At 41.0% G+C, this 22,303-nt stretch overlaps 1 protein-coding gene, 1 non-coding gene and 1 pseudogene across 2 annotated transcripts; 1 reads left to right on the forward strand and 2 right to left on the reverse strand.

Moving 5' to 3' along the window:
- Positions 1-981: 981 nt before the first annotated feature.
- LOC112167145 (lysosomal Pro-X carboxypeptidase) lies at positions 982-4,197 on the reverse strand. Its single transcript, XM_024304113.2, has 9 exons — positions 3,769-4,197; positions 3,477-3,663; positions 3,255-3,391; positions 2,915-3,027; positions 2,472-2,715; positions 1,798-1,950; positions 1,591-1,670; positions 1,404-1,453; positions 982-1,294 (listed from the first exon to the last, which is right to left on the reverse strand). Exons 1-9 carry the CDS (start codon positions 4,189-4,191, stop codon positions 1,158-1,160), a joined length of 1,524 nt encoding a protein of 507 aa, XP_024159881.1. The 5' UTR covers positions 4,192-4,197; the 3' UTR covers positions 982-1,157.
- A 1,991-nt stretch (positions 4,198-6,188) lies between these two features.
- On the forward strand, positions 6,189-13,789 carry LOC112163760 (annotated as a pseudogene).
- On the reverse strand, positions 8,850-8,956 carry LOC112168506. Its single transcript, XR_002924270.1, has one exon. It is a non-coding gene; the product is annotated as a small nucleolar RNA R71 (small nucleolar RNA).
- Positions 13,790-22,303: the final 8,514 nt, after the last annotated feature.

The following is a 22,303-nucleotide window of genomic DNA, read 5'->3' on the forward strand; positions in this document are numbered from 1 at the left end:
TTGGTAATTCAATAAAGCTCCGTATGATGGTTTAGCACCTCAGTCTATTATGATAGAGACTCTCTACTTTTGGGTATGCATAATTAACATCCCTCTAGCCCTAGAAGACAATCGTACGATAATGAACGTTGCCTCCATTGCTAGGACTTATCAGGACATGGATCAGAAGCTTTTCAATACATCTAGTAAGATTCGAGTTCACGTTGCACATGAAATCTCCAGACCTTTCTTCCAGGAAAAAAAAAAAAAAACTAAAGCTAGCTTCTGGAATTGTAGCTGAGATTGCTTTTTTCTTTGAAAACCTAATTGGAAAATGCAGAAAGTGCAACCTGATCTATCATGAGGAAGGGATTTGTCAAGTTGTTGAAAAATCGCTGAGCAAGGGCGTTTAGGCACATCGCTTGCAACTCCCTAAGTCTTTCATTGGTTTTGCGGAGAACAGGTTTGTCAATGGTGCTTTTAGGTTTCACGGTGTTCAGACACTTATTCTACCTTCAATAGCAAGGAGGCAATAAACCAAAAAGGCCGATTGTTATACTGAATACAGGTGCAGATTCCTTGTCTGGTAGCAGTGATGACACCTTAACGTTGGTACCTATAGATGAGGTGCAAAAGGATTTGAAACAGGGCAGGCCTGCATCCCCATACTCTTCCCCAAAGAAGTTGAAATTCCTATTCAATGTTGCACAGGACGGCATAAGTGAAGGAGTGATGCCTAAGAAGGTCAGAATGCCGGAGTTCCATTATTCTAGGTTTCAAAAAATTTAGTATAAGGCCCCTATCACTACCCTTAAAATATTTAATCTTTCTGTCATTTGTTTATGTGTTATCTCTCTTCTCACTTCTCTTTTTACTTTCGTTTAGTCAATAGGACCACATTGATTAATTCAAATGGAAACGATTGAAACTTCAGGGTTGAGATTGGTACTATAGACCAAGAGTATGACGTAATTAAAATGTATTATTTCTATAACTCTTGTCGATCCTTTGAAAAGGAAATTTACAAATGAAAATTAAGATGGTGATTATTGTTTTTCTAGAACTTTCACTTTGTTGTTATCTCTTGCCAAAAAGAAGCTACTTCTTTGCAAAGAGATATTTTGGGTAGGTGTAATCTGGATTTGTCAAACTATATTATTTAACGTGCGTGGTATTTCTTATTGGAGAGCTTGAAGGTCAGCATAGTATTTAGCTATCCATCCTTTGATGATTCTGACCTCACTTTTCCGCTGATTGACCAACCAGTCTGGATCGGTAGTGTGGTCTGAGGTGAGAATATCCAAGCAGTGAGACCCTGTAAAAGTAAATTTTAAATTTGGGTAGTTAATAAAACAAAAATATGTACTTCCCTAAAACTCAAAACATGGTGTACTCCAAACAAATGAATTTGGAAGGATACATACCATTCTTTGCATGGACAGCTACCACACTGTCTGATATGTCTTCCAAAACGCTATCATGAGAGTAAAACAATGTTAAATTTAGTCAAGTACTATTAATCTTGAATAGTGTTGTTTTATCAAGATAACAAAAATGATAAACTTAATTCATTTATATTTGTTTTGAAGTCATCTTCGTATCCGTACATACCCGCCAATACTATAAGGGTCTCTTAGCCCATTGGAGAAAATGATGTTGCTAGCAAATCTGGAGAGAGTCAGTTTTATGTCCTGCATCACATATTTAGCATACTTGTATCAATATTAGCTTATATATCCATGCATTTCATATGAATTAAGCAAAGTAAGAATTAGGGCAGGTTAGGAGCAATGATAAGAAAGTAACAGCATTACATACATGGCCTCCAAAGTAGGTAGTCACCCAATTAGGCCTGGGAGGGACGCCGTAGGTTGCCTTGCATTTATTGATATATTCATCGACATCAAATTTGTACGGTGGAAACATGGTGTCGTTGTTCACGCTTATGGGAATTACCATGTCGCTACATGTCTAAATAATCAAGAAACAAATAGGTGGCTCTGGTCAACCATCTTCAAACATATTTGAATTAGGTAAATGAAAGTTTGTAATTACTAATAAAACAACAATCTTATCAAATTTCACAAGTTATTAGAAACTTGGCCTTGATGCAAACTGTAATAACGTTGTGAAAAAAGATCAAGGCATTACTAATGGGCGGGAAATTGCCAGCTGTTTCTTTGGAAATTTGGCCTAGATGCATGACTTCTTAGATACTGCAAACGTACTCCCAAGTCCCAACTTTGACCGGATTGCAAATCCCTTTTCAGAAAAGATGAAAATAAAAAAAAAATATTGCAGACGTATTTCTTAAGCAAGAAGAAGCATCCTCCCTGGCCTGTCAATCTGTGACCTCAAAGCTAGCGAGCTTTTCATCATGTACCATGGACCCTTAGAATAGTCAGCATATGAATATATTGCATCTTTTGCTCTAACTATTATCTAAACAAATAGTACAGCTTGATAAATAAATTAATTATGTGATCAATTACCTGCCATCCCCACCCTACATCCGTTTCTGTTAGGCTTTTGGGCTGGTTGACATAGCATGACAGGTTTCCGGTATATGCAACCACACCTGCAAATATTTTTGTCAAAATATCTTCTGTAGATGAAGCTCCATCAATGCCAGCGCAGACTACAGTAACCGGATAATTCGGTGGACCATCGTATTGAGCTGCGCTAGCATACATCGACTTCAAGTAGTCCTTGAGCTCAGACGACTTGGTCAACCGTCTAGTTAATAGCAAAACAAGAACGCAAAAGGAAAGTCACAAAAATAATCATCTGAATATATTATATATTATTATTCACTAATTAGGTTTTAAGGGAAAAAAAAGATTATACACATTACAATATATGAAACTTATCAGGGGATGCATTCTCAAAAATAAAAAATAAAAATTAAAAAAAAAAAACTTATCAGGGGATGTACCTGCAAGTTCGGAATTTCTTGCCAAGACTTGAGAGGCCTTTAGGCTTAGAAGCAATATTATCAATTTCAGACCAAGACTTTTTTATGATTTGGTAGCAAGTCTCACTCGCTTCCTGTCCGTAATCAATTAAAATTAGGTACCGTTTATGTGCTAATTAACTGAAAATAGTAGCGTGCAAAAATTATCTTGTGTTAGACCCTAGCCAACTGTGAATTAAACGATTGGTCAGTGGGATTTTTGCTTAGCTCTGGTGCGTTCAGATTGCCAGTAAGGGGTACACCTGGCTAGCAGTTTATGTATACTTATAGAAGGAAAGAAATTAAGGAAGAAATATATTACTTGAAAATCCTTGGTGACAATGGAGTAGTATCCTGTTTCTGGAGGAACAATGTCATCGAAGTATAGAATTGGAGCTGATGAGGCCAGAGCTCCAAGAGCGACGTGGGGATACTTTAGTCGAAACCATGAAGCAAGCACTGTCAAAGAACATACATATATTTTATCAAACGAGCCCTTAATGTAACAGTTGTAATTTCAAGAAGTGTACATTTAGTCACTCACTTCCACCATATGAGCCACCAATAACAATGACCGGAGAATGTTCAGCATGTAGTTGCTTCTTTACATGTATGAGTATTTCTGCATAATCTGCTATAGCTTGGGCTGAGTTGAAGTATCCAAGAGTGCTTGCATTTTTAAATGCCACTTCCCTGGATCCGAATGGGATTGATTCCCCATAGTACCGGTGCTGATAAGAAAAAAAGACTAAAGTCTCAGACCCAATAATACATAAGTATAATACAGCTAGCTAATCGATAATCTCAGTCTTACAACAGATTCATACAGAATGTACCTCTATATATATCTGGAGGGCTTGAAAGTGAATGGCGTTTTCAGGTAGGAACCCAATAATAGGTATATCAACATCAATTGACTCTTCTGCGCCTAAGTAAGCGAGTATTGGTGCACTGATATTGGAGCCACCCCAATGCTTGGAATTGATCAAATATCTTTGTTGAAAAGTATTGAAGCTATCATACCTAAAGTTGAAATGGTCAAGTGTTTGGTTGTAATAAAATGTCTGAAAATCTTTGGGATCAAATGCAGGTGATGAAGCTTCGCTGGGTCGGCTTTGTGTCCAATAGTTACCATGTATAAATTGCCCTCCAGTTGGACTCAGCCTTGGAATTTTGAAGGAAACTGAGGTCGTGACAAATATAAGAGATATTAGTAGAAGGGATGATTGGAGTGAGAATGTGAGTTGCTTCATTTCCATGGTATGGCAAATCCTTGGAGGGCAGCAGTTGTGTTTCGAATGCCATATATATACTACAAGATCTCAACAAATGGAAAAATTGTATTTGGATTTATTGACTTGGACTAAAGGGATTAAATTAAAGATAAGTCAATGATAGTTCATAGTTCATATAGGGACCACATCATATAATTAATCGGTGTGACTAATTGTTTGTACTTTATAGACTAGTTTGAATTTTAGTGGTGAGCTGATCGTGTAAAATTAATTAGATGATATTTTCAGAACAATTCATAATTTAAAGCTGATTGGATGGTACGTATGTTTGGAATTCAAATTTTTTTTTTTTTAGTTCAAATGAATTTCATTGATTGAACGGCTAGAACGGCACATACAAACGGTCCATATGGACACCCGGTACCATTCACTGTTACAAATCTTGCTCAATTATTCAAAAAGCCTATATGACTATGTAAATTCATTTCACAGAACATAAAATAGCTTGAATCCTTCTTTGTCAATGCACACAATTGTGGTACTCCAGAAAATTCATTTACTTGGTGTAAAGCCAACCCTATAATATACAAGCTCGAAGCACCTATGATAAACATAAGCGTAGTGATTCTGATTAATCCTCCGAGATCCCAAATACGAAACCCCCTAAAACTCGAGTTCATTAGTTTGGTCCCCTCATTCCAAGATGCTTTGGACACCCACTTCACGCCCATTAACCCACCAGAGTTGGGCACCCCTTCTGGTGTGGGCCACCAAATCTGCACCCCATTTGGGTTAGGCCTCCACTGGGACTTGGGCCACCCAACTGATCTGGGCACCCACCATAGGGTGAGCACCCATCCATTTGCAGCACCAGCGATCTCGGCCATGCCGGCCACCGCCATGTTCGCTGCTGCACAACCATTATAGTGCATAGTGACATTGTTCACCACACCCATTGCCCAGAGCACCCAAAGGCCACCTCTGCACCTTGTTTTTGGACCTCCAGCGTGAACATGTTGATTCCGGCCCAAGGTCAAGAACCACTGATCTGTTCTGCCATCACTCCACATCGCTGCCATTCCCCTCAGCCAAACCCAGGAAACAACCATCGCATGCTGCCTCAGGCGGCATCTCGCACTCAACCTTCGAGGCCGACCTGGATCCCAAATATCTCAACGCATTCCAGAAAACATAGGGCCACCTCTTCGCTGTCTAAACCAATCCGAAATCTCCTCAGATGGGAGGTCGGCGATGGCGAAACCGCCCTTCACTTTGAATCCATTCCGGTGTGACGCTGTGGGGGTGAAACCCAAGTGTGTCCCCTCAGCGACAGGGAACTCCGATTGAAAACTTGCCGAATAAACTTGACCTTGGCTTGCTGCAAAGAGACAGCGAGAGGCAAAAAGGGGTGATCTGCTTGACGTCGACGCCGTACGCCATTGATGGAGCCCTAAGCTAAAGCGACTAGGGTTTGCTAGGGTTCGGAGCTCCTGCAGCGAGAGCATCGTGATGTGAATTTTGGAATTCAATTATAAAACAAACAAGAGCCGGGTTAGTAAAAATTGACATGTCGATGGTTGATTTGTTTAAAAACCAAAATTGATTGATTACTTACATACGAACACTAATTGCATTGTAAAGCGACACAACTGTCATAAACGCGTACATGAGACTCATTAAATAATTTTTAAAAAAAATATTTTTACCCAATTTTCTATCTTTTTTTTTTACCCAGAAAAATTTTCAATGCACCCAAAGGTTCAGTGTTCATTCTCCTTGCTCCCAGCGGTAGCGTTAAAACATGGCTTGCATTTGGAACCAGTTGCCAACAGTGACAACCGCTAGCCATCTCAACGCACCATCAAGTTTCCTCCACTAAAGCTGCATCAGCAGCAAACTTCTTCCTCTAGGCTCCATCAGTGGCATCGCCAAGCTTCCTCCGCTAGCCTGGCTTAGCCGAGTTTCAACTTTCTGAACTGTACACCTCCAGACACACTGCCGCTGACCCAAGCTCCTCGTTGATGGAAGCAGCGTTGCAATTCGGTGATCATCAACAGTATCATCTAGCAAACTCTAGTCAGGTCCAAGTCTCCGCCGACTCTCCGCTGAGCACCAAGTCCTCAGCTAGCTACAACACGGCTAGGAGCCACAGCCGGCAAAACCTCCGCCAAACAACAAACCATCAAACCTGCAACGGATCTGGTCATGGGATCAGCGGTCACCTGCCTTCTTCATTGACGCATCCAACCTCCAAGCTTTCTGATTGATCATAGCGCCAAGCTCCAACTGAGCACCAAGCCTCCAAGTGAGCACCAAGCTCTGCTGCTCCGCCGATCCAAGCCTCCGACTAGCCGCACCGCCAACGAACCAGCGACCGCTACGCTCTAGTGGCACCGCCAATATAGGTCAGCGGTAACACCAGCCTCCATCACCGCCGGATCCATCACTAAAATCCTCCGCTGGACTTCAACACTGGGTTTCATCCTTCACCGCTGACCAGATCTTTGATAACTCATAACTTCATACATTTTTATACCCTTAAATGTAGGATTCTAGGCTTAGTTCTTGTCATTTTTGAGTCATTTACCTTGTGTTTGTGTTTTGTAGGTTAAATTGGAGAAAAGAAAGGTTTGGAGCTTAAAATCGAAGGATGCTGGCCATCCTGATCTTCCAGAATTGTCTCTGTTTTCCGTCAACTTCACAGATTAAACTGTACCTTCTCACAAGGAACTAGCAGGCGAGCCTTATACCATTGGAAAGATACGGATGTTAGCTTTCTGAGGAATTTTACGGAAGTGGATTCGCATTCTTGTGGAGCAAGTTATGATGATTTTAGCGAACCTAGTTCGGGAAGGCAGATTCTGGCGGATTTTCGGAATCTGACTTGTGAGGCCCAAGTCCGTTGTTCTTACCACTTGAATGGAACAAGGCTGAACGTGTTTGACATATTTGGAGTAATTTCTTGCATTGACTTTAATAACCCTGCGTTCCTTTGGAGAGAAGAAAGCTATTCCAAGTTGGACTAGAAGACCGAAGAAGCCCAAGTCAAGTAGGATTGGAAAGAGACATACAGGGCAGAAAACCTAGGACGTTCAGATACACAAGAGACAGCCTATTTTCGCAGAGAACAAGGAGAAGAGAAGCTCTCACCATCGCTGGTTCCGAGTTCCTCAATTCTTCCATTGTTTGTTTCATGTTTTCTTTGATTCTAGTCATGTTTTTCATAGTTATGGATTGCTAAATTCCTAAGCTAGGGCTGAGATGAAGCCCTTACTATGACTATTCTATTTATCTAGTTGGTTTGCTATTGAATTTCTGGATTTCTATGTTAAACTCTTAATCACTGTTTCGATAGAACTTTTATTCAAAATCTTTGCTCGGGATCAATAAGACCTAGGTTTTGTTTATGAGTTATTTGGTTGGAGAATATGATGCTTGATCAATGAGTAGATATTTTCTAGGGTGCCAAAAGATAATTTAATCTTGTGATTTAAGAGTTGTGAATTAAGAATACAAGTGCTTGATCATAGTCGATATTCTTGTTTGCATGATTTTCTAGTTCTTTTGTGCTTAATGGAGTTGAACATGTTTACTTGAACCTGATCATTAAGTGGAGTAAATTATAGTTTGGCTACATGAGTTCTATACAGGATCAATAAGTTGGAATTCATAGGTTAGAAGAACTTTGGCATATGTCTGGGATCAATAAAGCTTATGTACGGAAATCTTTAGCATGATATCTAGGAATTCAATGGTTATCAACTAGAGAATAGGATAGAAGTATTAGGTGGTGGATTCAATGCTCTAGCATCTTCATAATCTGCTTTCTTAGAGTTTAAATCTCATTGCTCATTCTTGTTTTTTAATTTCAGTTTTTCTTTCTTTAATTTTCTGTTTAAAACTCAATCATCATAAAAATCAGTTCGTTTCACTTAAGTATAGCAAAATTGTCTCAATCAGTCCTTGAGGGAATGACCTCGTGCTTGCACATCTATCCTACAATTGAATCGTGCACTTGCGAGTATTAAATTAAAATTGACAACAAGTTTTTGGCGCCGTTGCCGGGGACTGACTTAATTCAATTTGATTTGTCAGTTGTGCCATACTTAATTTTTGTATAGTTTTTTTAGTTTTTTTAGTTTTTTCTTTTACTTATTTTTTTTGTTTGTTTTCTTGTAGGTTTGAATTGGTTTATGCAAGGTCGTCGATCCCAGAATTTAGCTCTCATTGTCTACGATCCGGAGATTGAACGAACTCGTAGAAGACTCTTAAAGCAAGCAAGAACTCAAGCTCAAGTTTTGGTTCCAATGGCAGAAGATGAAACAAAAGCATTGAAGGAGTTCACGGCTCCTACTGCGCTCACAACATCATCTTGTATTGTTGTAGCTCCTATTCCTGCAGGAGTACGTTTTGAAATTAGACCAGCAACAATCCAAAGCTTGCCTAACTTTTATGGGAAGACGAATGAAGACCCTTATCTCCATGTGGAGGAATTCAAAGACATATGTGGGACTTTTCGGTATGAGATATCAGATGAGCAGATCCGTTTAAGGCTTTTCCCTTTTTCATTGAAAGACAAGGCAAGAAAGTGGCTAAGCTCTCTTCCCCCTGGTTCCATCAATACTTGGGATGATTTGGTTACAAAGTTCTTGTTGAAATTCTTCCCAACTAAGAAAACTAATGCTCTCCAAGCAGAAATCTTTGGCTTCTCTCAACCCGAAGGAGAACCTTTTTATGAGAGTTGGGAGCGTTATAAGGATTTATTTTTGAAGTGTCCTCACCATGGATTTTCTAAACCCCAAAAGGCTCAATTTTTCTACAGAGGTTTGAACTCCCAAAGTAGAAGTATGGTGGATGCTACAGTTGGTGGAAGCTTGATGGGAAAGACGGCAGAAGAGGCAATTCAAGCTTTTGAGACTATATGTGAAAATTCGCAGCAATATGATCCTTATACATCAGTGCCCAAAAGAGGAGGACTATATGAGGTTAGTGCAAGTACTAAGTTGGAAGAACAAGTTGCAGCCTTGGCAAGACAAATGAAGAGCCTTACTCCTCTATTAAATAAGGCTGCAAGGGAGACATGTGCTTCGTGTTCAAGTATTGCACATACCACAGAGGCTTGTCCCGAAAATTTCTTCCAAGATGAGCAAGTCAACATGGTGAATAATTATAGAAGGCCTGTTAATGATCCTTTTTCAAATACATATAATCCAGGTTGGAGGCAACATCCAAATTTCTCTTATAGCAATAATAATCAGGTGCAAATGCCAAGGAATCCTCCCATGCAAAATTATCAAGGGTCGGTTGAACAAAAGAAACCATCTCTTGAAGAAACCATGCAGCAACTTGCACAAAATCAGATGGAATTTCAAAAGGCGAATGCTCAGATGCTTCAAGCTATTCAAGAGACCAAGAAAGAGCAGCAAGTTCAATCTCAAGCTATTTCTAAGCTAGAAGTTCAAGTTGGTCAGATTGCCACTGCTTTGAATGAGAGAGAACAAGGGCGTTTACCTAGCCAAACTCTTGCTAATCCAAGGGGTCAATTTGAGAAACATGAGCCTATGAAAGCTGTGATCACATTGAGGAGTGGAAAAGAAGTTGATATAAAAGTTCGTAGTCCAAGAGATAAAGAAGAAGTCAAACGGGGAAACCCAGAAATTAATGAATCAGCAGAGAAGGAATCTGCAGAGGGATTGAAGCTGCAACAGCAATCCCGAAAACGTACTGATTCAACCCCAGCGACTTCTAGCACCCCAGAAACGCCTTTACGGTCTACTTCAGAGTCTCAAGTTGTTCCCAAACCTCCATATCCACAGTTGCTTCAGAAGCCAAAGAAAGATAGGCACTTGACTGAGATTATGGAACTATTTCGCAAGGTACAAATTAATATTCCTTTGCTTGATGCTATTAAACAAATCCCAGCTTATGCGAAGTTTTTGAAGGAGTTATGCACTAATAAGCGAAAATTTGAAGATCATGAGAAAGTGTTGTTGTCAGAAGAGGTCAGTGCCGTAATTCAAAGAAGACTCCCTCCAAAGTTGAAGGATCCGGGCAGCTTCACAATCCCTTGCACAATTGGTGATCATTATTTTGAGCGTGCTTTGATGGACTTGGGTGCAAGTGTGAATCTGATGCCGTACTCTCTGTTTTTGAAATTAAAGCTTGGTGACCTGCAACCAACATCAATCACCTTGTAATTTGCAGACCGATCAGTCAAGAGGCCAAAGGGAATTGTTGAAGATGTGTTAGTGAAGGTTGATAAGTTCATATTGCCTGCAGATTTTGTCATTCTTGAAACTGAACCAGATGCTTATTCAAGTGAGGATGTACCAATCATTTTGGGTCGTGCGTTCATGGCTACTGCTGATACCATAATTAAAGTAAAAGATGGACTTCTATCTATGACAGTTGGTGACATGTCCGTGGAGTACAAGATTTTTGAAGCTGGTCGACGTCCCTCTGAAGATGGTAAATGTTTTCATCTAGATTCAATTTCTCCTATTACTCATGAATCTTTTGTTTTGAATTCATCTCAAGATCCCCTTGAAGTATGTTTGACACAATCTGGAATGGATTTTGATGCCAAGAAAGAGGTTGATGAGTTAGAGAAGCTTCTTAATGCTGCACCGGTTTTTGAATCAAGAAAGTGGAACCAATTTGAGTCTTTACCTCTGTCCACAAATAAAGTTGTGCCTTCCATTCAGCAAGCACCGAAGTTAGAGCTCAAGCCACTGCCACAACACTTGAAATATGTATTTTTGGGTGAATTTGAGACACTTCCAGTGATTATTGCTTCGGACCTTTGTGAAGAAGATGAAAAGAAGTTGTTGCAAGTTCTTCAAGCTCACAAAACAGCGATTGGATGGACAATTGCAGATATTAAAGGTATAAGTCCTACAATGTGTATGCACCGAATCCATCTTGAAGACAATATGAAGCCAACACGTGATGCACAAAGGCGTTTGAATCCACCAATGAAAGAGGTTGTGCGTTCTGAAATTTTGAAGCTTCTAGATGTTGGAGTTATATATCCAATTTCAGATAGTCAATGGGTTAGTCCAGTTCAAGTGGTGCCTAAAAAGTCAAGAATAACCGTTGTGAAGAATAAAAAAGATGAGTTAGTGCCTACAAGGATGACTACGGGTTGGAGAGTATGTATTGATTACCGAAAGCTCAACACCGCCACACGCAAAGACCACTTTCCATTACCTTTTATTGATCAGATGCTTGAGCGATTGGCAGGTCATAGTTATTATTGTTTCCTTGACGGTTATTCAGGGTATAATCAAATTCCTATTACACCAGAGGACCAAGAAAAGACTACATTTACTTGCCCTTTTGGTACTTTCGCATACCGGAGAATGCCTTTTGGATTGTGTAATGCACCTGCCACCTTCCAACGGTGTATGATGAGTATTTTCTCCGACATGGTGGAGCGATTTATTGAGGTATTTATGGACGACTTTTCTGTTTTTGGTTCTTCTTTTGATGATTGTTTGCTTCATTTAGCTCTAGTGCTCAAAAGATGTCAAGAAACCAATCTTGTGCTAAATTGGGAGAAGTGCCATTTTATGGTCAAGCAAGGTATTGTGTTGGGACATATTGTTTCAAGCAAAGGCATTGAAGTTGACAAGGCAAAAGTGGATTTAATTACCAATCTTCCTCCACCAACAACAGTAAAGGGAGTGCGTTCTTTCCTTGGCCACGCCGGATTTTATCGACGTTTCATGAAGGATTTTAGCAAGATTGCAGGACCATTGAGCAATTTATTAGCAAAAGATGCAGATTTTTGTTTGATGAAGCATGTCTAGAGGCGTTTAACAAGCTCAAGGCACTCCTAACTTCAGCTCCTATCATAAAGCCTCCGGATTGGAACTTACCGTTTGAATTAATGTGTGATGCATCGGATTATGCGGTGGGTGCAGTTTTGGGGCAGCGTATAGAGAGGCTTCCTCATGCTATTTATTATGCTTCAAAGACTCTAAATGATGCTCAACTTAACTATTCTACTACCGAGAAAGAGTTGCTTGCGGTTGTATTTGCTCTAGACAAGTTCCGGTCTTATTTAATTGGTTCCAAAGTAATTGTCTACACTGATCATGCTGCCCTTAAATATTTACTTGCCAAGAAAGATGCGAAGCCTCGACTGATCCGTTGGGTTCTTTTACTTCAAGAATTTGATTTGGAGATAAAAGATAAAAAAGGAAGTGAGAATGTGGTTGCAGACCACTTGAGTAGATTGGTGCATGAAGATGATGAAGTGGACTGCCTTCCTTTGAATGAAAATTTCCCTGATGAACAATTGTTTATGGTACGTGATTCTCCTCCTTGGTTTGTTCATATTGTGAACTTCATTGTTACTAAAAAAATTCCAGATCATTGGAGCAAGCAAGAGAGGGAGAAATTTCTTTCTAAAGTGAAGCATTATATTTGGGATGAACCATATTTATTCAAACATTGCCCAGACCAATTGATTAGAAGATGTGTACCAAAAAGTGAGTTTCAAAGCATTCTTCGTTTCTGCCATAGTTATGCTTGTGGTGGGCATTTTGGAGCCAAGAGAACAGCGGCTAAAGTTCTTCAAAGTGGCTTTTATTGACCAACATTATTCAAGGATGCTTTTGAATTTTGTTCTTCATGTGATCGCTGCCAACGAATGGGTAATATCTCCAAACGTGACATGATGCCTTTGAGTAATATTTTGGTGGTTGAATTATTTGATGTATGGGGAATAGACTTCATGGGACCTTTCCCTCAATCCTTTGGCAATCTCTACATATTGGTGGCAGTGGATTATGTATCAAAATGGGTTGAAGCAATTGCTTGCAAGACTAATGATCACAAGGTGGTACTTTCTTTTCTCAAAGACAATATTTTTGCTCGTTTTGGCACTCCTAGAGCTATTATAAGCGATGGAGGACTACACTTTTGCAACAAGCCATTCGCATCACTTATGAAGAAATATTCCATCACTCACAAAGTCGCTACACCTTACCACCCTCAAACTAGTGGTCAAGTTGAGATTTCCAACCGGGAAATTAAAAATATTTTGGAGAAAACAGTTCGTCCGGATAGGAAAGATTGGTCTCAACGTTTGAATGATGCTCTCTGGGCTTATAGGACAGCCTATAAAACTCCAATTGGCATGTCGCCATATCGCTTAGTTTTTGGGAAAGCTTGTCATCTTCCGGTGGAGTTGGAGCACCGAGCTTATTGGGCAATCAAGCACTACAATTTTGACATGAATGCAGCCGGTGAACAGAGAGCATTGCAGCTGAATGAGATGGAGGAAATTCGTAATGAGTCTTATGAGAATGCAAAAATTTACAAGGAGCGCACCAAGAGGTTTCATGATAAAGTCATTCGTCAAAAGACATTCGAACCAAATCAAAAGGTGCTGCTATATAACTCTCGGCTGAGACTCTTTCCAGGAAAACTGAAATCTCGGTGGATGGGTCCTTTTCTGGTTACAAAGGTGTTTCCCCATGGAGCAATTGAGATCAAGAACTTGAGGAACAACTCAATCTTCAAAGTGAATGGTCAACGTCTCAAACCTTACTTGGAGACATCTTTTGACACCAATGAGCAGCATGTTTCCTTCACTGATCCTCCAAATGAATGAGCTTCATCTTAGTCTGGCTGAAGACATAAAACTTAGCGCTTGTTGGGAGGCAACCCAATGATTCTTGGAAGAAGAGGAGTGCGTGTTCAGCAAGAATGAGGCTTCTAATCATGTCACCTCTGCTACCTTCCTACTCTTTTCTTCTATTTTCGTAGTTCTTTTTCATCCATTAGTTGTTTTGGTCGTGTTCTGTCCCCTTACTGTTATTGCTGCACTGTTGTTTTCTATTCTGGGATTGCAGTATGCACTTCAATCCTGCGACTGATTTGTTCTTCCCATTGCGGACAATGCTCAATTTAAGTTTGGGGGTGGGATTTCGTATTTTTATTTTATTTTAGGTCTGTGTTCTGTGTTTGTTTGACCTTATTGAAAAAAAAAAATCAATAATAAAAAAATAAATAAAAAATTTCTTTTTGTGTTTTCATTGGGTTTTTAGTTTTGTTTGTTAGTCTAAGTCTTAGGGTTCTTCCAAACACCATGATGAGCATGAACTTCTTACGGATTGATATTATGGTCTCAAGATGATAGCAAACATGTATTGATTCATGATTTTAAGTAATTGTTAATAGATTTTTATGACCATTGTGCTCAGCTTGTCTTGCATTGATGGTTAGATTGGTGTTATGATTGAAATTTGATTAATGCATGCTAGGATGAGCTAAACTTGATTTTAACCCTTGTGAGAATTTGAGCTTATATATGTGCTTTTCTTTTTTGAGTGAATTAGAATAGATCATCCTATTTTCTTGACGTGGATTTTGCATGATCTCATCTTTTATTCATCTTGGTCGAGACTCGGATTCGACTTGCATATTTTATACAAGGACAAATGCTAGAACTTGCCCCAAAGCCTCTTGAAGCGTATGGTTGAATTGCATGATGGACGGGAAAGGATAAAGGCACTAGGATTAACCACCATAGCCAAATTAAACCTGTGTCCCTTTAATGCACACAAGTTGTGCAACCCCCTAGATAAACCTTCTTGAGCCTATATTAAGCCTTTTCTTTCGTCAACCACAAATTCCTTACCCTTTAACCTAGTATAGCTATATCTTGACCCTATTCTAAGGAGTTAGTGGAGCAAAATTTTTAGAGATTCATTATAAATCAAGGTATTGTTGTAAGCAAGTATGGGGGAGTGTTATTGTAAATGTCGATCCAAGGAAGAAGAAAAAAAATATTGATGGCTATCGAGAAAAAAAAAAAACAAAAAGAATAGCCGAGAAGAAAAAAATCGAAAGAAAAAAAATAATAGAAGAATTTCCTTGGATTCGATAAGTTGTTTTATTATATTGTGGTGTTTAGAATGAAGCAAAGGCCCAAAAAGATGACATCCGGCCTTAAGAAAAAGTTTCTTGCTTCATGTGTTTCGAATTTTATTGCCTTGAGGAAATTCATTGAAGTTCTTATCTCTCTACATTATCATCTTAGTGCTCTACTAAATTTCCTTAGAATTTTTGTGATTTCCCGATCCTTTCTTTCTTGAAACCTACACCCATAGCCCCATTACAACCCTAAATAAAGACCTCTTTGATCTTTGAAGTTGTGCATTCGATTTGTGGAGACTTGTGCAGAGGGGTGAGCATATGGTGTCACTGGCCTTTCATCCGAGTTTTGGCATTCCTTTCATGAGATCGTAATAAAAAAAAAATATTTTCAGAAAAAGCTTTTCTTTCTTGTTGTCATATGTGAGCTATTTGTTGCCTTTATACATCATTCCTCTCACATATAACTTGAGTGAAAATGTAAGCTTATGCCATAGTCAGAAAATCATGAGTGGAAAGAAATTGAGTCCATCCTTGTGAGAAATTGAGTTGACACTTGTTTGAAACATGAGGAAGTTGGGTTTCTTTTGTTGCATTTGTTTGATTGTCCTTGCACTAAATTTTGAGCATGATGGTCATCAAAATAGATTAGCTTTTAAGTGAAGTTGTGAATTTGATATTGTGCTTGTTGAATCTAGACTGACCATACTGTGGGCAATATAAGTTCTCTGAGTTGTTTGGAAGACATTAGGTCCGTGTCTTGAGTCTTATTTATTTTTATTCTTTTGTTTGCTCGAGGACTAGCAAAATCTAAGTTTGGGGGTATTTGATAACTCATAACTTCATACATTTTTATACCCTTAAATGTAGGATTCTAGGCTTAGTTCTTGTCATTTTTGAGTCATTTACCTTGTGTTTGTGTTTTGTAGGTTAAATTGGAGAAAAGAAAGGTTTGGAGCTTAAAATCGAAGGATGCTGGCCATCCTGATCTTCCAGAATTGTCTCTGTTTTGCGTCAACTTCACAGATTAAACTGTACCTTCTCACAAGGAACTAGCAGGCGAGCCTTATACCATTGGAAAGATACGGATGTTAGCTTTCTGAGGAATTTTACGGAAGTGGATTCGCATTCTTGTGGAGCAAGTTATGATGATTTTAGCGAACCTAGTTCGGGAAGGCAGATTCTGGCGGATTTTCGGAATCTGACTTGTGAGGCCCAAGTCCGTTGTTCTTACCACTTGAATGGAACAAGGCTGAACGTGTTTGACATATTTGGAGTAATTTCTTGCATTGACTTTAATAACCCTGCGTTCCTTTGGAGAGAAGAAAGCTATTCCAAGTTGGACTAGAAGACCGAAGAAGCCCAAGTCAAGTAGGATTGGAAAGAGACATACAGGGCAGAAAACCTAGGACGTTCAGATACACAAGAGACAGCCTATTTTCGCAGAGAACAAGGAGAAGAGAAGCTCTCACCATCGCTGGTTCCGAGTTCCTCAATTCTTCCATTGTTTGTTTCATGTTTTCTTTGATTCTAGTCATGTTTTTCATAGTTATGGATTGCTAAATTCCTAAGCTAGGGCTGAGATGAAGCCCTTACTATGACTATTCTATTTATCTAGTTGGTTTGCTATTGAATTTCTGGATTTCTATGTTAAACTCTTAATCACCGTTTCGATAGAACTTTTATTCAAAATCTTTGCTCGGGATCAATAAGACCTAGGTTTTGTTTATGAGTTATTTGGTTGGAGAATATGATGCTTGATCAATGAGTAGATATTTTCTAGGGTGCCAAAAGATAATTTAATCTTGTGATTTAAGAGTTGTGAATTAAGAATACAAGTGCTTGATCATAGTCGATATTCTTGTTTGCATGATTTTCTAGTTCTTTTGTGCTTAATGGAGTTGAACATGTTTACTTGAACCTGATCATTAAGTGGAGTAAATTATAGTTTGGCTACATGAGTTCTATACAGGATCAATAAGTTGGAATTCATAGGTTAGAAGAACTTTGGCATATGTCTGGGATCAATAAAGCTTATGTACGGAAATCTTTAGCATGATATCTAGGAATTCAATGGTTATCAACTAGACAATAGGATAGAAGTATTAGGTGGTGGATTCAATGCTCTAGCATCTTCATAATCTACTTTCTTAGAGTTTAAATCTCATTGCTCATTCTTGTTTTTTAATTTCAGTTTTTCTTTCTTTAATTTTCTGTTTAAAACTCAATCATCATAAAAATCAGTTCGTTTCACTTAAGTATAGCACATTTGTCATAGCAAAATTGTCTCAATCAGTCCTTGAGGGAATGACCTCGTGCTTGCACATCTATCCTACAATTGAATCGTGCACTTGCGAGTATTAAATTAAAATTGACAACAATCTTCTTCTGCTAACCACCTCCGCCAGCAAAAGCTCCGCCAGCCACAACATCCTTCACCGCTGGACAGCCTCCGCTGACCACGGCTCTATTGAGCTTCGGCCACCGCCGATCGTTACCTCTTCTGTTCACTGTGGCCACCACCCTCGGTCATCCGTCTACTCGACCATTCTGATGATCTGATCGCAACTGGTCATCACCATTGCAGGTCCCAGCATACCAGCTTTTCGGCCCCAAAACCCAATTCAAATTTCACAAACCCAACAACTTACTCATCGCTCTTACCAACACTTCCTCAAAGTGCTTTCAGCTGGTGGCTGAGCAGATAAGCTTTCTCCAACCTTGGCTCCCTGTCATGTGCGCTCAGTTGGTAGCAAACAGACATAATCACCGATCACCTCTCCAAGTAGCGAAATCATCATCCTTCAATTAAGGTGTTTCGCCGGAGCAATGGAGCGTCATGCTTGGACAACTCCAACATGATTTGGGTACTTATATCAATTTCAACTCCAACTCACTCCAAATTGGCATAAGATAAGTAACTATATCCTCCCTTTTACGCTCTTTCAATTTGAGCTAGTGTCATACTATTGCCATGCTTCAATTTTCTCCATGATCCTTAAGCATGTTTACAACAAATACAAAATGTTATTAGCAAACTTTACTACAAGTACATGCTATACACATATGCCATGCTTCTATTTAATTGCAACCTGTACATACATGTGCATTTGCAAGCATAATTAGCTATAATGAGCCACGCTCATTGTACCGCCAGGGGTACCAACGCCCACCATATAAGTGACTGGCGTAAAGACAGCTAGCCGGGTTACCGCCTGAGCCCCGGATCAACCCCAAAGCACCGCCGACGCGCCGTGTCAAGTTAGCATCAGAAGCTACTGAAACTGGGAACTGAAGCACATCAGTCCCACATCGAAAACAAGGAGAAGATCATCCTCTTCCCCACCTATAAAAGGTCCTCTCCTCTCTCCTCATTGATTACGCATTCAATACTTACCTACTGTTACTTTGTCAACATAAATACATTGACTAACTTAGGCATCGGAGAGTTGAAGACCGCCCAGCGCGGTCTCCCTCTGACGCCCATTGTATTTTACTTGACAGGTAACGGGAACCACTAACAACAGAAGTATCGATCCGCCCGCCGGATCAGCGTTAACTAAAGTCCAGCTACCGCTAGACTTTTAGACATTAACACAACCCAATTAAATAAACATGTGACGCTTAGTTAAACAAACTATGCCATGCTTATTTGTTGTTCATACAATTAGCAAGATTTACATATACACAATATGTAAATATTTTGTCTAGCCTCTGGGCACCATACTTTGTCAAAATCTCCCCACGGGAAAGAGACCTAAACGGGTCTAGACTCCACGAGTCTATGGTCTACGACCAACCGCCAAGCGGTATGGCAACGCCTCATAATAACAATGACCGCTACGCGGCATTGCAGTCAAGCTTTTCTCTTTCGGGAAAGAGTAAAGGGACCTGTTAACGCAGCCCACGACAACCATTGATCCTGCGGTTAACCCCCGACGCTTGGATATCAAAGATTGGGCTCGCTACCCAACACCCACTGCTTAAACACAGCTCCCCTCATCAAACAATTTTCTGACTATATGGAGGTCTATAGCCAGGGGTCAGGGACTCCTCGCAGGGCTTAGCAGGGGCCCACCCGAAAGGGCAAAATCGTTCGCTTCGACCAATTCTAAGTGGACGACACACTTGCACTAAATATGCTCATTATACGGCACAAAGCCATGCTTTGGTAGAAATCCCGCCAGAAAACCCTCCTTGACTGGGAACTTCGGGGACTTGTACATATAGCCCAGCATAATTAGCAACGGTTACGTTTACGCCTTAGGGCATCACATTTGAGCTTCCCGCTCACGAGCTCCAACGCTCTTGCCCTAGCGACATCCCACTAGCTTTCAGCTCTTCCCTCAGCGGCTTCCTCTCACTCCTTCGCGGCACCCCCAAGCTTCCTCTCACGCCTTCGCGGTACCCCCGAGATTCCACTCATGCCTTCGCGGCACCCTCGAGCTTCCACTAACTCTTTCGCGACACCCCCGAGCTTCCACTCATGCCTTCGCGGCACTCTCGGGCTTCAGCTCACACCTTCGCTGCAACCCCCGAGCTTCGCTCACGCCTTCTCGGCACCCCCGAGCTTCCCGCTCATGCCTTCCCGGCAACCCTCGAGCTTCCCACTCATGCCTTCCCGGCAACCCTCTAGCTTCCTGCTCATGCCTTCCTGGCAACCATTGAGTTTCCCGCTCACGAGCTTCCTGCTCATGCCTTCCCGGCAACCATTGAGCTTCCCGCTCAAGCCTTCCCAGCAACCATCGAGTTTCCTGCTCACGAGCTTCCCGCTCACGCCTTCCCGATAACCATTGAGCTTCCCGCTCAAGCCTTCCCGAAAACTCCGAGCTCTCCACTCATGCCTTCCCGGAAACCATCGAACTTCCCCCTCATGCCTTCCCGGCAACCCCGAGCTTCCCCCTCATGCCTTCCCGGCAACCCCGAGCTTCCCGCTCATGCCTTCCCGGCAACCCCGAGCTTTCCGCTCATGCCTTCCCGGCAACCCCGAGCTTTCCGCTCATGCCTTCCTAGCACCCTCGAGCTTTCACGCTTTTGCATTCCGACATTCCCAAACTTTACACTCACATCCCCTTGACATAATACACATTAATGGAACATTGAATTCTTCTACCATTTGTCGTTTGCCTCAAATTGAATTATTTTTGCGTTCCATTAATACGAGCGAAAAACAAAGAAACACAAGCGTTCGCTTGTTCATCGTTCACGAAATGCAAACGCTTGCCTTCATGGCACTCATGCAACTTACACCGAGCGTAACCTCGTCAACTCCACTAGTTCGTTTTCTTACGACCACCATGCGCATCATATGCTAATCCGTATGTTCACATAACCATATGCGACCTCGGATTTATACGTCATACTCAGCGTCATTCACATGTATACATCAACATATATCATACACATTGTACATTTGTATATGCCAAGGCATATCCGTGCAACTCACATACGGTGCCCAATACAACAAGCATTCTACATATGCGCACTTTAATTTGTCTTTGCAAGTTAGCGAGTCCCTTCTTGCTTATGGAGTTCGGGGACTTGTAGGGGCTCCGTGCCACCCGATTGCTTATGCTTGATGACTTCATATTTATAACTCCCCAACCAAGAAGCTCCTCTTACTTGGGGACTTCGGGGACTTGTAGATACCTCTACTAGCAAGACTATTTTCTATGTCACCAAGCATAAGTATCACCCTCTAAGGGGGCCCATAAGCCACGACGGGACCCAACCGCGACTTGCATCTTGTAGCCCGATGTCCAAGCTACGCCACTGTAGTCGGAAGCGGCCAATACATCGCCGGGAAGCCACCTTCCCGACCTTGCCAAGTTACCTCCATAATATCACTTCTACACTAGAATAGTGGGTTTAGCATCCCACATGGAAGAAAATGTAAGATGGAGGGGTTCCCTTACCTATAAAAGGGACCCCTCCTCACACTTAGAAGTCATCCCATTACACATTTTGTAATCCCCTTTGGGCCCAAGGCCGAAACACACATAGTACAATATTCAAGTGGACGTAGTCTCCCGCTAAGGCGGAGACGAACCACTATACTTCTCGTGTCTCTCTCTCTCTCTCTCTTTATTTATCATTAATTAGATCCCCACAAATCCAAACATTAACACCTTTAACTTCCAACTTTGTAAAGCCAAGATGCAGTGCAAATCTGAGACCATGCAATAATGTCAGAGATTCCATTGCTCTTAGGGATAGATTGCCGACCTGGGCAACAGCCAACGCCCTCTTCAACCTACCCTGCTGATCACGCAACATCGCTCCCACACCGTACACTCCTCGTTTAAAGTCAGTAGCGCCATCAAAATTCAACTTTATGCAATCCGAGCTAGGAAGAGACCATGTAGGAAGGTTCAACTGTGAAGTGGTTGTAGATCTTATCATTTTGGAGCCCGCCGATTTTGAGTGTATAATATTGGCATTAGCAGCCTCATATTGTGTCTCCCACTCCCCCATCGCCGCTACCAACTCTTCAGGCTTTAAAAATTTCTCCTCATGTCGGTGTAAGTTCATGTTTCTCCAGAGCCACCAAACAACATACCTGAAAGTTCACAGGTTACTCCCTACTGCTATACTACCCACATGTGAGAATAGATCTATCACATAGGGCTCCTTCTATGTCTTGCAAACTTCACTCAAGAACGACATCTTCCACACACTCTTAGCTTTAGGACACTCCCAGAAAACATGAATGGCTGATTCTACACGTGCACCACATTGCCTGCAGCTTGCCTCATTCACAATCTTCCTTTTCTGCAATATCTCACCACAAGGAAGATAATTATGCATGGGCCTCCATAAGAGAAGCTTTATCTTGTGTGGTACCTTAAGTCCCCAGACCTTCTTCCAGATAGCCGAGACATTGGATGAACTACTCCCAGCCACATCTCTACCATTTTTGGCTGACAAATCTCGTGCTACCTAATAACCAGTCATCACAATGAAATTACCATTCTTTGTATAGTGCCAAAAAAGTTTGTCGGGTACTGCACGCAGACCCATTGGAAGACTTAAAATCATCTCAGCCTCATGAGTAAGAAAAAGAGAGTGAGTCAGAGGTATGTTTCATGCTTCATTCTCAGTAAGCAAGCTCTGCACCTTCCACTCCGTCGACAAGAAAATAGGCGATACCACCTTAAAGGTGGTGGGACAAGGTAACCATCGATCTTCTTTAATGTCAACCCTCTGGCCATCTCCGATATGCCACCTAGTGCCACTGTCAATTACTTGT

Source organism: Rosa chinensis, chromosome 5 (genome assembly GCF_002994745.2).
Source record: "Rosa chinensis cultivar Old Blush chromosome 5, RchiOBHm-V2, whole genome shotgun sequence".
NCBI lineage: Eukaryota > Viridiplantae > Streptophyta > Magnoliopsida > Rosales > Rosaceae > Rosa > Rosa chinensis.

What these genes read in the sequence shown, in the direction of transcription:
- LOC112167145 (XM_024304113.2), bottom strand. Translation starts at nt 4,191, where the DNA reads ATGGAAATGAAGCAACTCACATTCTCACTCCAATCATCCCTTCTACTA. An exon ending in CCCTCCAGATATATATAGAG is followed by an intron (nt 3,664 to 3,768) that starts GTACATTCTGTA and finishes TTTTCTTATCAG; the next exon opens with CACCGGTACTATGGGGAATC. An exon ending in CTACCTACTTTGGAGGCCAT is followed by an intron (nt 1,671 to 1,797) that starts GTATGTAATGCT and finishes TATGTGATGCAG; the next exon opens with GACATAAAACTGACTCTCTC.